Source organism: Vipera ursinii, assembly GCF_947247035.1.
Source record: "Vipera ursinii genome assembly, chromosome: 1".
Lineage (NCBI taxonomy): Eukaryota > Metazoa > Chordata > Lepidosauria > Squamata > Viperidae > Vipera > Vipera ursinii.
The window spans coordinates 356,421,734-356,435,271 of NC_139512.1; the positions used below are offsets into that span (position 1 = coordinate 356,421,734).

The 13,538-nt window shown below is 48.7% G+C and overlaps 1 protein-coding gene across 1 annotated transcript; it reads left to right on the top strand.

Annotated features, from left to right (window-relative positions):
• The first annotated feature begins 286 nt into the window (after positions 1 to 286).
• On the top strand, positions 287 to 3,631 carry HASPIN (histone H3 associated protein kinase). Its single transcript, XM_083379698.1, has one exon. It carries the CDS (start codon positions 429 to 431, stop codon positions 3,240 to 3,242), a length of 2,814 nt encoding a protein of 937 aa, XP_083235824.1. The 5' UTR covers positions 287 to 428; the 3' UTR covers positions 3,243 to 3,631.
• The last annotated feature ends 9,907 nt before the right edge of the window (positions 3,632 to 13,538 follow it).

A 13,538-nucleotide genomic window follows, 5' to 3' on the forward strand; every position in this document is an offset into this window, starting at 1 on the left:
CCAGAATTCCTCAGCCAGCGTGCCTGGCTGAGGAATTCTGGGAGTTGAAGTCCACAAGTCATAAAAAGGCCAGGTTTGAAGACCCCTGCTCTATCAGCTGCTCAGCGCGGGTCTCGCGAGAACCGAGCGGCCGCGCTTTCGCGCCGCGCGAACGCGCGCGCGGGGGAAGAGGAGGAGGTGGGAGGAAGAGAGAGTGAGAGGGGGGAAAAAAAACTGCCGGCCTCTCGCGAGACCCGCCTCTCTCCTCGCGAGAGCTGGATTTGAAATGGCGGCGGGCGCGGCCTTCCGAGGCCCCGCTCGGCCTCGCTGAGGGCCGGGAGGCCTTACCGGAGAAGAGGGGGCCGGGGAGGGTCGGGGCCGGGTCCTGGTCCGCCTCCGTCCGGCCCTCCCCTTTGCCGTGTCTCCGCAGGCCGGGAGGCTCCGCTCGCATGGAGCAACTGCGGCCGCGGCTGCTGAGGACCTACGCGGGGCTGAGGGGGCGAGCCAGCCGCGGAGGAGGAGGAGGAGGAAGAGGACGAGCGGGAGGCAAGGGCGGGCTGAGGCTCCTGCCGCGGGCGGCCCTTTGGATCTCGCCCCCGGCCGACCCCAAGCGCCTCTTCAGCACCAGCTCCTCCGCGGGGGCCTCCTGCTCCTCGCCCTCCTTGGCCGCCTGCCCCGACAACGACTCGGATTTCCTCCCGCCCGCCAGGCCCCGCCAGGCCCGGAAGCCTCCCGCCAAAACAGGGGGGAAGAAGAAGAAGAAGCAGAATAAGCAGAAGAAACAGGGCCCCCCCAAGGAGAACCGGCCTCCCCCCACAGGGAGCCAGGGCGGCGGCCCCTTGGTGCCCCCCAGCCCCCTCTGCAGGCACGTCACCTGTCGCCGGCCCAAGAAGGGACCCCCGCCTGGCCCCGCTGGCCTGCGGGGGGCTCCTCTGCTCTGCAGCACCCCTGAGTTGCCCCTCCTGAGCCCGGTGGGGGCCAGGAGGGCTTGGACCCTCCAGGAGGAGGAGGAGGAGCCCCGCAGCCCCGTCTCCCACCCGCCAGGTTGTCGTTGCCGCCGCTGCCCCCCGTGGGAGTTGTTCCGAGAAGGCAGCCTGAAGTCCCAGCATGAGGTCCTCACGGAGCTGAGCCTGCTGACGTTGGACACGCCGGAGATGGGGGACTCTTTGGACCTCTTCAGCCTGGAGGAGGAGATGGAGGAGGAAGCCAGACGACGTGCCCGGAGGTCGCCGCAGGACGGTTCCTTAGTGGGACCTGCACGTCCGGAATGCTTCGGGGCAATGACTGGCTGTGCCTTCCGAAGCGCATTGCCGTGTTGGAGTGAGACGAAAGCCTCTCCGGTCATACCAGAGCACGCTTCGGCCCAAGGGTCCGATCAAGAGGGTGCTCCAGTAGCCCAGAGTTCCGTTCGCGGCGTTTTCCAAGTTCAAGTCCAAATGCAGGATGGTAAAATTGCGCTCTCCCCCCGAAAAGAGACCGTTTTCCTCTCACGGGAGCGAGAGCTGAGCTTGCCTCAGGTCGTCGGTGCTCCCGAGGAGATGGCTGGCGAGCTTGGTAGGCTTTCGGAAGGAGTGAGCTTCCGCGGTGTTGTTTCAAACAGCCCCCAGTTCCAGCCAATGGTGGTACTGGATGACCAGGTGGTTTTGAACTGGTTGGCTAATCAGTCCACCAGAAAGCAAAAAGCTTCCCGTTCCTTGAAGGGGAAAAAGCTCTTCCTGTCCCAGACTCCCCACATCCTGCCTAAAACCTCCAGTTCCAGGAACAACCACCAAGTAGCTCCGAATTGTAATCCTGGAAGTACTGGCCGAAAAGCTTGCATTAGTGGCTTCAGTTCTAAACGTTGGGGACGCCAGAAAGTGGATCGAGCGGCACACAAGAAGAACAGGGCCTGGAAGCCGCAGGTGGATTCTCTCCTCCTGCAGGAGCGGCTGAAGTGGAATGAGATCGAAGACCACCTTTCTGTCTCTTTCCTGCCTTTGGACTCCTCCCTCAAGAATTCCGGCTTGTGGCGGAGAATCCGGGCGTCTTTTTCCCTCCACAAGAAGAAAAAAATCCTCTCGGAAGCCGAAAGCCTGAACGGCAGCGCTGCCAGCATTTACTTGGCCCAATCTCCTCTTCCCAAGGCTTGTAATACCCCTTTCACCCAAAAGCTGGGCTACTCCATCTGTCCGTCTTCCTCCATGGTGCTGCTGTCCTCCATGACGTCTCTCTCCATGTCAGAGATGACCTTGACGGACGCTGAGAAGGTCTACCGAGAATGCCAGCAGAAGGGGCCGGTCTCGTTTGAGGAGTGGCTTTCCAGAGAGAAGATGCCAAAGTGCGAGAAGATCGGGGAAGGGGTGTTTGGGGAGGTTTTCAAGACCGAGACCGAGAGGGGGACCGTGGCTTTAAAGATAATCCCGATTGAAGGGAGCGAGCGAGTCAACGGCGAGCCGCAGAAAACTTTCACCGAAATCTTGCCGGAGATCATCATTTCCAAAGAACTGAGTCTCCTCGCCGACGAGGTGGCTAACCGAACGTCGGGCTTTATCCGGTTGTATTCCATTCATTGTGTCCAAGGCACATACCCCCAGCACTTCTTGAACGCCTGGGACGAATACCACCGGCTGAGGCAATCGGAGAACAACCGGCCTGATTTCTTCAGTGACCAGCAGCTGTTTATGGTCCTGGAATTTGAATTTGGAGGCACGGATCTGGAGAACATGAGGAGCCGGCAGCTGAGTTCGGTGGCTTCGGCAAAGAGCATCCTGCACCAGGTCACGGCTTCACTGGCCGTAGCCGAGGAAGCCCTCCGCTTTGAACACCGAGACTTACATTGGGGCAATGTGCTAGTGAGGAAAACCAGCTTGAAAGAGGTGACCGTTACCTTGAATGGGAAAGTCCACGTCCTTCCTACTCAAGGCATTCTGGTGAACATAATAGATTATACATTTTCCAGGCTGGAGAGGGACGGTTTAACAGTGTTTTGCGACCTTTCCACCGACGAGGAAGTATTCCAAGGGAGAGGGGATTACCAGTTTGATATTTATAGGCAGATGAGGGAAGAGAACGCAAACAACTGGGCCGATTATTTCCCCCATAGCAATGTTCTGTGGCTTCACTACTTGGCAGACAAGCTTTTAAGCGAGGTGTCTTACAGGAAAAAGCCAACCACTTCCACCATGAAACAATTGCAGAAGCAGCTTAGGATGTTCTCCGCCAACGTTCTGAATTTCAAGTCTGCCGCCGAGCTACTTAATAAGCTGGGGACATTCTTCCATTGAATAAACCTGAACTCGGAGGACCGAGGGAGAGTTTTTAGGCCTTCTCGGACGTGTTAGAAAAACACACCCGGTATCCCCCAGTTTTTCAACCACACTTTGGGATATTGTCAGACTTGCTCGGCTGCGTTGCTTTGCGTTACGTTTGAACAGAGGGAAACCCCTCCCCCCTCCCCAACCATCATTTTTACTCCCCAAATTTTAAGTAATCTTAAATTTGCTCCCCCCCCCGCCCTGTTGCAAAACCCCTTAATATTTTTTCCCTAATTATTGTGGCTTATTTTAAAATGAAGCACAATCTTTTGTAACGGAACCTCAGAAAATTATGCCAGCTTTACTTTTGCAGTATTAAATCTGATAAACGCTTTTTATATTAATAAACATTCTATGTTGCCCAACCTGCATTTTTTTTAAATTGACTTTGAAATATGATAATTTAACTGGTTGCAGCATCAAGGTGATCTCCGAAACAAATGCTACGCTTAGTTGGACCTGGTTAGCAGTTAAGTGGGAGACCAATTTATCTAAGTAAGGGCTGTGCTCCCGGGGCTATAGAGCTAGTCCCTGAATTACAACTATTTGTTGAGTTACTATTTGAAATTACAGTGACACTGAAAAAGTGACTTACGACCATTTTTCGCACGACCGTTGCAGCCTCCCCACGGTCACGTGATCAAAATTAAGAGGCTTACCAACTGGCTTGTACTTATGAGCGTTGCAGCGTCACGAGGTCACATGATCCCCTTTTGCAATCTTCTGACAATGGGGGAGCCAGGTTCATTTAACAACCATGTTCACTTGACAGTGGCAGTGATACACTTAGTAACTGTGACAAGAAAGGTCGTAAAATGGAGCAAAACTCACTCATGTCTTGCTTAGCAACAGAAATGTTGGGTTCAATTGTGGTCGTAAGTCGAGGACTACCCTGTAAACTAGACTGGGAAGTTCAGAGAAAATATTTTTGAAAAAAAGGCAGCGGCAAGCCTCTTCTCTAGGAAAACTACTTGGGTGCATTGATAAAGTCACTGAGAGTTCAGCTCAAAAAGTTATTTTTTTGTTGTTGTGGGGTTAGGGTTGAAACTAAAATTGTAATAATAGCATACGTGTGTGCTGCCCCACTTCCAACAACCAGCTGGATACTATATTCTTATCTGTGCAATGGTATAAAATCCTTGAACTCTGGGATAGTTAATTATAAAACAGCTGTTTATTGTTTGAAAACCATAAAAATGAAATCTAAAAATCGACTGTCTTAGCTTTCACTGATCCACTGTCAGCGTCATCAGAGTAGGCATTAGGAAGTGGGGAGTTTTCTTATAAACCCAATAAGTTAAGATATTCTTATCTACGTGGGTCACAAATAGTCTTTGACTTATAACCACAAATTTCATTTGCTAAGCAAGATAATTGAGTTTTGCCTCATTCCCCGCCCAGTTGGTAAGCAAATCGTTGCAGTTGTTAAGTGAATCACGTGGTTGTTAAGCTAATCTGGCTTCCCCCATTGACTTTGTCGGAAGCCGGCTGGGAAAGATACATGTGGTGATTAGGTGGCCCTGGGAAACGCAACAGTTGTAAGTACATGCCAGGTGCCTGAATTTTGATCCTGTGGACTGGTGATGGCCCATAAAAGTGAAAAACAGCCATAGGTCATTTTTTCCCCCCAGTGCTGTAACCGAATGGTCCCTAAATGAATGGTTGTAAGTTAAGGATTGCCTATATTTTTTTTTAAACTTTGCTCAGAATTATTGGGACCTTCCAGCCCCCAGTAGATTTTATCTAGGGAAGGCAGACATCCCACCAACTAAAAGCATATAGCTATTTGATGCAACCTTGCTAAGGTTTCATTGCTCGCTCGATCTCTCGCTCTTAGAACGTGTATTTAAAAGTTATCTGGGTGAACCTCTTTTCTTGCCTTGGGAGAAGCCATTTTTAGACTCAACCCCATGAAGAGCATGGCTGAAAGAAGAGAATATTTGTAACTCGGCGGTGAACTGTGGGGTCCTTGGTGCTCTCTGAGCTGGGTGGTTTCCTTGCAGACCCAACTAGGGAACATCATCAGTGCTAGAAGGGAGGGGGTTTTTTGCAGAGGAGGAGGAAGGGAAGGATGAGGAGGACTGTGGGGTCCTCGCTGCTCTCTAAGCTTGGTGGCTCCCTTGCAGGCGTTTCTTGACCCAGCTAGGTAACATCATCAGTGGTAGGGAGAGTTGTGGAGTGGAGAGAAAAGAGGAGGAGAAAGCAGAAATAGGAGGAGACCATGGGGTCCTTGGTGCTCTCTGAACTGGGTGGTTTCCTTGCAGACATTTCATGACCCAATTAGGGAACATCATCAGTGCTAGAAGGGAGTTGGGTCTGTGGAGAAGAGGAGGAGGAGGAGGAGAACTGTGGGGTCTCTGAGCTCGACTGTTTCCTTGCAGACATTTCATGACCCAATTAGAGAACATCATCAGTGCTTGAAGGAAGGAGCGGTTTATGGAGGGAAGAAGAGGAAGAGGACTGTGGGGTCCTTGGTGCTCTCTGAGCTTGGTTGTGTTCTTTCAGACGTTTCATTGCCCAGCTAGGGAACATCATCAGTGCTAGGTGGGGTTTGTGGAGGGGAGGGGAAAGAGAGCCAGGAGGATAAAGAGCAGAAAATAGCAGGAGAGGAGGAGGACAGTGGGGTCCTTGGTGCTCTCTGAACATGGTGGATTTCTTGCAGATGTTTCCTTATCTGTCTTAAGTAACATCATCAGTGTTAAAGTGGGGTGTGTGTGTGTCTCTGTTTATATACAACCAACAGTGTTGGCGGGGAATGCTCTTGGTGGGTCCTTGATTAGTCCAAGATAGAGAGATGGAGAGACGTGGGCTGTTGGTGTTCTTGTGAGTTTGATGGCTTTCTTGCAGACATTTCCTTACCTGTCTTAGCTAACAACATCCGTGCTAGAAGGAGGTGGGATCTTCTCCCTTTTTATATACAAAGGGGTTGCCCTGCCAGCGCTGATGGGAGCGTTTTCTTCCTTGCTACTTTCTAGCACTGAAGATGTTGCCCAGTCAGGTAACGAAGCTGGCAGATGCAAACCAGGAAGAGCTAAATGAACTCCTAACCTAACTGCAGGGTTGTTGTTGTTTTTCAGTTGCAAGATATATATATTTTTTTGCAATGATAGTATGTGTTCTGTACCAGCCTGCTACCGGCCCTGCAGAAAAGGCAGGGACAACCCCTTTTTCAAGAAGGTAAGAGGCTGGAATTACGCCTGCCAAATTTATTACTACAAAAACAAACGGAACAAGACAAACCAAGAAACAGGAGCTTTAAGAAACATGAACTATCCGAGCGGTTGCCTTCAGCAAACCAGCCCTCCCCACACATTCCCCTTATATAGAGTTCAGGGCGTGGCTTCTCTCTGCCTTCTTCCGAGAAGCCCCATTGCCTTCCTCTGTTTACTCCTAATTGACTGCCTCCTGCGTCGGGCGTCCTTGAACAGGGCCAGCTGTGGGTCATCTTCATCCACGCTGTCAGGCTCACACAGCTGGGTCTCCATGGTGACCAAGTGGGAGGGGCCTGGCTAAGGGCTCTCATCAGCAAGGTCTTCAACACCCCCCTCCTCCTCCTCTGAGTCGTCCACCCAACTGCCGAACCCACAGGCTGACCCTGAATCACAACAGTATGTTTCCACAAGATGGAAACTGCACTGATGATGTTACCTAGTTGGGTCCCGAAACGTCTGCAAGGAAACTACGGAGCGCAGAGAGCATCCGGGATGTCTTAATTTCAACCCCGAGTCACAAAATATTCTCCTTTATTGACGCTAGCTGTGGTTTGTTGAACAGAGCCGGTGGCCTTGATTCAGGCTTCGCGTAATGGTGTGAACTCAGCGGCTTTGATTTTATTTGTGGCTCCCAAGAGTACTACAAACCCAGATTAATTCGGTTGAGCAAGAATAACAAAATGACAAGAGTTGGAAGGAACCTTGGAGGTCTTCTAGTCCAGTTGGTTCTTTGCTAAACGAAATTCAACCTGCTTTTTTCCCCCTCTTCTTATTTGGAGACTCGAAAGATAGCTCTTCTGCTAATATAAATAAGCTTGAAATGTTAAAACTCTACCTATGTTTTATATTCATCTCTCTTAGATCCTGGACAAATATTTTTTTTCCAATTTTTGTGGATCCGTTGCTTCTCCAGGAAACGGAACAACATATTCCAAGGCCATAACCTAAATTGGCGTTTCTTAACCACCACAACTTCAGTTAAAGTTACTCAGGTTGAAAACAATAATTCAGAAAAAGGCAGCGGTGAACTGCTTCTCTAATGCTTTTCAGAGAAAACGTGCAAAGAGACAAATGTACTTGTCTAGCTGAAGGAAGAAGAAGAAGGAGGAGGAGGAAGGGACCTTGGAGGTCATCTAGTCCAACCCACTGCTCAGGCAGGAAATCCTATACCATTTCAGACAAATGGCTGTCCAGTCTCTTCTTAAAAACCTCCAGTGTTGGAGCATTCACCGCTTCTGGAGGCAAGGAGTTCCACTGGTTAATTGTTCTCACTGTCAGGAAGTTTCTCCTTAGTTCTAGGTTGCTTCTCTCATTGTCTAGGTGATCGTCCCTAGCCAGCTGATCTTGAAAAAGTTGCACTAATCAGGATTGGACCTGGTTAGTGGCAGGATAAAGAGATAACCAAGAAACCTCAACAGCAAAAATTAGACCAGGAAATTGAGAATATATTTCTGAATGAGTCGATTGCAAAGCATTTATCCCCCTTTTCATTGATTAGTTCATACTCTGTCTTTCTGTTTATTAAAACACACAAGCCAGCTTTACAGGGCCAAAAGAGCCATATCTGATTCTGCATTTATTTATTAAATTTAGGTGCCTCCAGTCTCACAATCCAAAATCACTCTGGGTGGCTTACAATGCCATAAAGAGCCGGTTCTGACTAGTGATTAAGACACCAGGCTAGAAAGCGGGAGGCTATGAGTTCTAATCCTGATTTAGTCATGAAAGCCAGCTGGGTGACTTTAGGCCAGTCACCAGGAGACTGAGAGTTCTAGTTCCATCTTAGGCGTGAAAGCCGCCTGGGTGACTTTGGGCCAATCCCCGGGAGATGGTGAATTTGAGTGAAACCCAACTGCATAAGTTTGGGCCAATCACCAGGAGACAGTGAGTTCTAGTCCTGCCTTATAATGAAAGCCGACTGGGTAAGTTTGGGCCAATCAGCAGGAGACAATGAGTTCTAGTCTTGCCGTAGAATGAAAGTCGGCTAGGTATATTTGGGACAATCACCAGAAGATGGAGAGTTCTAGTCCCACCTTAGGCATGAAGCTGGCTGGATGACTTTGGGCCAATCACCAGGAGACAGTGAATTCTAGTCCCACCTTAGGCAGAAATGCCGGTTGGATGACTTTGGGCCAATCACCAGGAGACGGTGAGTTCTAGTCCCATCTTAGCCATAAAAGCCAGCTGGGTGACTTCGGAAAAATCACCAGGAGACGGTGAGTTCTAGTCCCGCCTTAGGCAGAAAAGCCAACCGGGTGACTTTGGGCCAGACATTCTCCATCAGCCTAACCCACCTTGCCTCGCAAGGTTGTTATGAGGAAAATAGGCGCGTTGGATATGTTCGCCACCTTGGCGTATGTAAAATCAAAAATAAAGGTGGGATAATAAATAAAGATTGAAGCACCCGAACTGAATGGGAATCGAGGGGGCGTTTATCCTGCAAACCACCTTGGCAGGGAAGCAGGTGGGTTTTTAAAATAAAAAATAAAAAAAATGAATAGGAAAAGTAAGTCACAATTTCCCTTTTGCTCTTTTCCCTAATCTCTTCAGGTAAAGCTCCATTCAGCCAGGTTAATTCGGATGAGCCGAGCTCATCTGAGGTAAATTCTGCTGCAGTTTCCCTGCCCATCATGGCTTTTCGTTTCTTCCCTAAGGAACATTTGTCTTCTTTCCCCCTGTGCGGCAAAAGTGTGCGATAATTAAGCCCGAAGTGCATGACAATGGGGTAAACAAAGCTTCCAGTCTTGCTAAATGCGTGTCGCAATTCTCACTGGAGGCAATTTACTTAGCATTGAGGAGAAAGGGAACATAATTCCAACATCATCATCACCAGCGATTCAATGCTTGGTTCATCCACTTCCGTATTTTCAACACTAGAGGAACAGGGACGTCAAGAAACAAGCCATCAGTAGGAATCACGCACTGAGCAGTGCTTTACAGCTAGTCCTCGACTTACAATCACTCATTTAGTGACTGAAGTTACAACGACACGGAAAAAACAACAACGTATAACCACTTTTCACAATTACAACCGTTGCAGCATCCCCCGGGTCACATGATCAAAATTCAGACACTTGGCCACCGACTCGTATTTATGACGGTTGCAGCATCACGGGGTGGGTGGGGTGGGGGTCAGCTGATTCTCCCCCTTTTGCGAACTTCCGTCAAGCAAAGTCAACGGGGGAAGCCAGACTCGCTTAACGACCGTGTGACTGACTTAACCGTGGCAGTGATTCGCTTAACAACTGTGGCCCGGAAAGTCGTAAATTGGGGGTGAACTCACTTAACAAATGTTTCACTTAGCCACGTAAATTATGGGCTCTGCTGCGGTTGTAAGTTGAGAACTGCCTGTACGTAGTTTTGGGGAACGGCAGCATGTCTGAATAGAATGGAGCTGGAAGGGACCTTGGAGGTCTTCTAGTCCAGCCCCCTGCTCAAGCAGGAGGACCTATACCAGGGGTAGGCAACCTCGGCTCTTTTATGACTCGTGGACTTCAACTCCCAGAATTCCTGAGTTAGCCTGACACAGGAATTCTGGGAGTTGAAGTCCATGAGTCATAAAAGAGCCGAGGTTGCCTACCCCTGACCTATACCATCTCAGACAAGTGACTATCTAGACTCTTCTAAAAAACCTCCAGTGATAGGGCGCCCATGGAATCTGCCCATCGAAGTTGCAAAATAGATCCGTTGATTTTAGGACCTCTCCTGTGGCCATCGTTAAGAGAACACCATGATCATTAAACCAACCAGCGGTGCCAGATTTGGACAAGGCCATGTAAACCGCAGCCACATGACCGCTGGAAGCTGCAAAGGGCTGTGTACCCCCAAGGTTACGGGGGGAGCGACTGTCAGAACTTCGGGATTGGGTTGTACTTCCAGTGTTGGAGCACTCACACCTTCTGGAGGCAGGTTGTTCCACTGGTTAATTGTCCTCACTGTCAGGAAATTTCTCCTTAGTTCCAGGTTGCTTCTCTCCTTGATGAGTTTCCATCCGTTGCTTCTTGTCCTGCCTTCTGGTGCTTTGGAGAACAGCTTGACTCCCTCTTCTTTGGGGCAGCCCCTGAGATACTGGAATATTGCTATCATGTCACCCTTAGTCCTTTTTTTCTCTAGACTGGCCGTACCCAATTCTTACCGTACAACCGTTCTTCCTATGTTTAGTCTCCCGGCCTTTAATCATCTTAGTTGCTCTTCTTTGTGCTTTTTTTTTCAAAGTCTCAACCTCCTTTTTGTAATGTGGTGACCAAAACTGGATGCAGTATTTCGGGTGTGGCCTTACTAAGGTTTTATAAAGCGGTACTAAATACTTCACGTGATCTTGATTCTATGCCTCTGTTTATACAACCCAGGATTGTATTAGCTTTTGTGCCTGCTGCCGCACACGGCTGGCTCACAATCAAGTGATTGTCCACTCGGACTTTAAGGTCCCTCTCACAGATGACGTTTTTAAGCCAGGTCTCGCCCAATCTTTACTTATACCAGTGGTGGCGAACCTACGGCACCCGCACCATGCCTTAGAGGTGGCAACTGTCCCTCTTCAACCAGCTGTCCCCCACAGGTGTCCCTCCCCACGAGCGACATTGAGGTGACCACACCCACCTTGGCCACACCCACCCAATCTAAGCAACTGGTTCATACTTACGACAGTTCCAGTGTCACGGGGGAGTCACGTGATCCCTTTTTGCTACATATATATATATATATGTATATATGTTTTCTGAGGTTTTCACGGGTGCCTGTATGTGGATCCTTGGTTTTTCGGGTTTTTCCCCGCGTAGAATTAAAGGTGTAGGCGCAACGTTTCGATGGAATCCCATCCATCATCATCAGGCTTCTGTTTCCTTCTTCTGGGAGAAGCATGTGGCTGTTTGTTCCTCTTTTTTAAACTGCCAGAGGGGGTGTGTTCTGTGGAGGTGTGCTCTGATTGGGTAGGGGACCAAGTGTGTTCTGATTGGGTGGGAGTGTGTTTTGAATGGTGGGGGTGTTCTGATTGGGTGGGGGTGTGTTCTGAGTGGATGGGCTGGTCTCAGCTGCCAGCTCCAGACCTGAGCTGGTGAGTTGTGCTGCTTTTGTTCGGCTTCGTGTTTGTGGTGGTGCCATGTTTTTATAGTGGGTGTCAGTTTGCTTATTGTGTGGTTTGGAGGGGTTTAAAGTGGCTGATGTTGCAGCTGTAGTTAGGTTTCTGTTTTGTGGTTGTGTGTCTTTATCGTTGTGGGTTCGGATTTGCTTTTTGAATGGTTGTGTGGTGGTGATGTCATGTGATGTTATCATGAGTTTGGGTCTGGTATCATTCTTGGTGGTTGGGCTTCGTCTGTCAATCAAGGCGGGTTTCCAAATGGCTGGTAGACGAGAGGTATCATCTCGTTTATTCATGCTGTGGGGGCGTTTTTCTATCTCAATGGCTTCTCTGATTATTCTGTTGTTAAAATGTTCAATTTTGGCAATAGTTTTGGTTTTTTTAAAATCAATTTCATGTCCCGTGGCTTCAAAGTGTTGGACCAGGGATGAAGTTTGTTCTCCCTTTCTGAGTGAGTTTTTGTGCTCTTCAATGCGTGCACTTATTCTTCTGTTGGTCTGTCCGATGTATGTGGTGGGGCAGGTGGTGCATGGGATTTCGTATACTCCTTGGTTTTCTAACCCAATTATGTCCTTGGGGTTTCTTAGGATGGTGGATATTTTTCTGTCTGTGTAGAATGCTGTTTTGATGTTGTGTTTTTGGAGGACCTTGCTGATTCTGTCTGTGGTCCCTTTTAAGTATGGGAGGAGGGCTTTGCCATTTTCTTGTTCTCTGTCTTGGGTTTTTGTGGGTGTCTCTCTTCGGATTAAGTTGGTAATCGTGTTTCTTTGGAATCCATTGGCTGTTAGTACATTAGTGAGAGTGTGTAGTTCGGTTTTTAGGTGTTGTTCGTCAGCTAGGTGTTTTGTTCTGGAGATGAGTGTCTTGGCTACGGAGTTGATCTGTGCTGGGTGGTGGTGTGAGAGTGCGTTCAGATAGCGGTTTGTGTGTGTTTTTTTATGGTAGATAGTGTGTCCTAGGGAGCCGTTGGATTTCTTGTAGACTAAGACATCAAGGAAGGGAAGTTGATTGTTAGCTTCTGTTTCCATGGTGAATTGTATTTTGGGGTGTAGGCTATTGAGGTGTATGAGGAAGTCATCCAGTTTTTCTTTGCCGTGTGGCCAGATTACGAAGGTGTCATCTACGTATCTGAGCCAGAGTTTGGGTTTGTGGTTGGATTTTTCTAGAGCGAGGGTTTCAAAGTGTTCCATGTAGAGGTTTGCGATGACAGGTGAAAGGGGTGATCCCATGGGTGCTCCTTCCATTTGTTTGTATCTTTGTCCATTGTAGATGAAGTATGTGTTAGATAGGCAGTGGTTGGTCAGATCTAGGATGTGTTTTGGGGGGTTGTATTTATTTAGGATAGCTGTCAAGGCTTCTTTGATTGGCACATGGGTGAAGAGGGATACAACATCGAAGCTCACAAGTAGGTCCCAGGGCTGTAAGTTTAGTTTACTTATGATCTCTATGAATTGGAATGAGTTTTGTACGTGTGAGGTGATGGAATTTGCATAAGGCTGTAGTTGTTTGGCAAGAAATTTGGCTAGATTTTGTAGAGGTGAGCCTATGGAGCTGACTATGGGTCTGAGTGGGGTTCCTTCTTTGTGTATCTTGGGCAGACCATAGAGCTTAGGACATCTGGATGATTTTTCTCTGGGAATGATTGTTTTCTGGATCTCTTCACTGATGGGGGTGGCTTTTATTTTGGATTTTGTGGTTTTTTCCAGGTAGGTGGTGGGATCTGTCTTGAGGAGTTTGTATGTGGAGTCTCGGAGTAGGTTGGATAATTTGGTATGGTAGTCAGATGAGTTCATTACCACCGTGGCGTTGCCTTTGTCTGCTGGCAGAATGATTATGCTGGTGTCATTTTTTAGGTTAAGTAGTGCTGTCTGTTCCTCTTTGGGTAAGTTGCTTTTGGGTGGTTTGCTGGTGCAGAGGATGTTGGTCACTTCGAGTCTGATTTTGTTGGCGTCATCAGGGTTGATTTTGGTCAGGCTG

Excerpts from the sequence above, each read along its gene's own strand:
- HASPIN (XM_083379698.1), top strand. The coding sequence starts at position 429 with ATGGAGCAACTGCGGCCGCGGCTGCTGAGGACCTACGCGGGGCTGAGG.